The sequence below is a fragment of the Montipora capricornis genome, chromosome 10 (genome assembly GCF_036669925.1).
Source record: "Montipora capricornis isolate CH-2021 chromosome 10, ASM3666992v2, whole genome shotgun sequence".
Lineage (NCBI taxonomy): Eukaryota > Metazoa > Cnidaria > Anthozoa > Scleractinia > Acroporidae > Montipora > Montipora capricornis.
Genome location: NC_090892.1, coordinates 32,342,478 through 32,344,977, shown reverse-complemented (window position 1 = coordinate 32,344,977; position 2,500 = coordinate 32,342,478). Strand labels below are relative to the sequence as shown.

Genomic DNA, 2,500 nt, shown 5'->3' with positions numbered 1-2,500 from the left:
CATCAGGGAGACATTCCTTGGTACAGACACAGGCATCTGAGTCAACTCATCACTTGTTTCGTTTCCTACAGTTTCTATCTCTTTCGCAGGAGACAAGTGGGAATATTTGATGCCTGCAAACTGCTGATGGTCGCGTACAGACGACCGACGTGAAGGCCCTGCACCGGTCGAAAGCACTTGGTATCGATGTTTCCCTATGTCAACCCTCGTTGTAGTCATAGCTCGTATTTCATCATCCTGGGGACTTAACATGAGGCCCTGTTGATCCCTTGGAGCTTTTCCGTGCGTTCTTAACACAACGCTGTCCCTATTGAAAGCTTGCCCTCCAACACCTTCTTTGAGTCCTTGCGGATCATCGGGGGGTAAATACGTGCGAACTTGATATAAAGAAGAAGGGTCCCTGATGGGAAGACGTGCACCTGGGACATTAGGGGTTAGGGAATGAAAAGTATTCGCCGAACGATGACTATGTGAAGTCTGAAACGGAGCAAGTGAAGCATTCGGCCGAGGTTGCCGTGTCTCAATAAGTGGTGCACCATATAATTCTTGCTCGGAGAGCTCCCTTAATTGATGAGTATCGGACATCCATCGCCGTTGACGTGATCCCTCTTTATAATTAGCACACATTGTAACTGCCTTGCTAACTGCAGGAATAGCAACATCCTCCTCATCCTTATTGTTATAATGACTCATGTCTGGATCCTCTTTTGAACTGTGGTGGGTCGTGGCTTTGGCTTGTTCCACCGGCTTTAAAGTAGTTCTGTTCTCTAAATCTTGCATTTCATCCCTGTCGTCATTGGAGGTCAAATCACCACGTACCGGTGCATCAAGCTTTCTTCTTTTGGCAATTTTAGCTGACAAATATTTACGAGTGCTCGTTTTGTCCAGCGTCCGTTCTCGACTTTTGATGATATCCTTCAGTGTAATTTGAATCGAAGGAGAGGTTTCCATGATCTCTTCCATGATCTCCTTTATCACTTGTAATTCCAACTGAACAAGAAAGAGTTGAAATGACACTCGTTTGGCTTGTTCTATGCTGGGTTCTCTCACTGACACCAGCTCAAGGTCTTGCTCTGACTTGGTGTAACCCAAAGACTCGAGAATAGACAAAATCGCATCTGCATCCTGAAGTTGCAGCTCAACTTTAGTTTTGAAAAATGCAGTGTAAAGCTGCAAAAGAAACCAAAAATGTTACTCCTTTTAAGTGGCGAGGGTGAAGATACTTCACAATTACAAATTCTTAATGGAAGGAGATTCTGCAAATTATGCATGGGTTTGCAAGCACCAGCAGCAATCAAAACTAGTCCCAAGAGAAGCGAGCGGTAGCTTTGATGCAACTACGGAAATTCCTTGCTAGTAAAAAAAAAAGGTTTCTAATTTGTCGTCTAATTTGATTTAGCGGCTGGCAAAGGCCCCCTATTTGCGTTTCCTTCGACATTGTTGAACAACATTTTTGCCGAAATTTGTGACAGCAATAATCAAGACTGTCACTTTATGTGAGAATTGGAACATTTTGGCATTGCCGATATTTTGCAAGCACAAGCATGGGAGCACTTGTGGATATTAAGTTTTGTGCCTGCCCAAAGAGCAAAGGCTAAATTTTATGGGCCAGAAATTGCATTGAGATTACAAATTCCATACTTATTGTTTTAACATATCAATTTCATTTAACAATATCAACAAAATTCTCATCAAGAGACATTCCTATTACGCATATTACAAGGATTGCCCCTTGTATTATTATATTATCATTATCATAAGGAAGACTTTGCTGCCAGGAAATCAGGAAGTTATTATGGTGCTGCTACAAAAGTCTTCCTGGCCACAGTCACCTATTAAAAATAATTTTAATTTTGTATTGTGAAGCCAGCGAATCGTTAAGTATTCTCAGATTAAACCTTACCTTGATGGCGTGGAATTCTTTGCGCCAAGAAAACTTCCCCAAGTTTATGGCAAACTTTTCTAAGGAATTAAATCCACTTTTCATCTTGTGTATGCTGTCTTCATTTGTTCCCAAGCTCCCAGCAATTCTTTCCAAAATACATGAATAAAAGTTGGAATCAAGATGGTTAAATCTATCCCTGGGATTTGATGCTTCCAAAAATGCTCGACAGTCTTCTTCTAGGGATTTTTTTGCAATTTCAATGTCATTGCTTATATGGAGTTTCCAGTACTTTGACAGGATTATTTCTTCTTTTTCTTCCATCATTCTACACATCCATCAGGGTCATATTCACCTGTCATTTAAAAATAAAAATTTCAATAATACATTGCACGAGATAAAAACAAATATAAAAACACTGCATTAATCACATGTGACAAAAGACTGATACATTACACGAAACACACAAATGGAAAATTTCATCACTAACATAAATTGCATAAGTCACTGCTTACGAGCCAGAAGGCCAATCAGGCCGGCGCTTATCTCCGGTTTCAGTAGCATTAAGCGACTAGGAGTATTTATACTCCCCCCTGGATGAGATGCTAGTCCATCGCA

At 40.8% G+C, this 2,500-nt stretch overlaps 1 protein-coding gene across 2 annotated transcripts in view; it reads right to left on the bottom strand.

Moving 5' to 3' along the window:
- Window positions 1-2,500, bottom strand: part of LOC138021447 (uncharacterized) — a 24,018-nt gene that overhangs the window by 1,966 nt on the left and 19,552 nt on the right. For both annotated transcript variants that reach the window (XM_068868326.1, XM_068868327.1), the window contains exons 2-3: window positions 1,904-2,237; window positions 1-1,170 (exon numbers count right to left, since the gene is read on the bottom strand). The exon at window positions 1-1,170 is cut by the window's left edge and continues 1,966 nt beyond it. In XM_068868326.1, coding sequence (XP_068724427.1) covers window positions 1-1,170; window positions 1,904-2,218 — 1,485 coding nt within the window. In that variant the 5' untranslated portion in view covers window positions 2,219-2,237. The remainder of the gene's footprint in view (window positions 1,171-1,903; window positions 2,238-2,500) is intronic.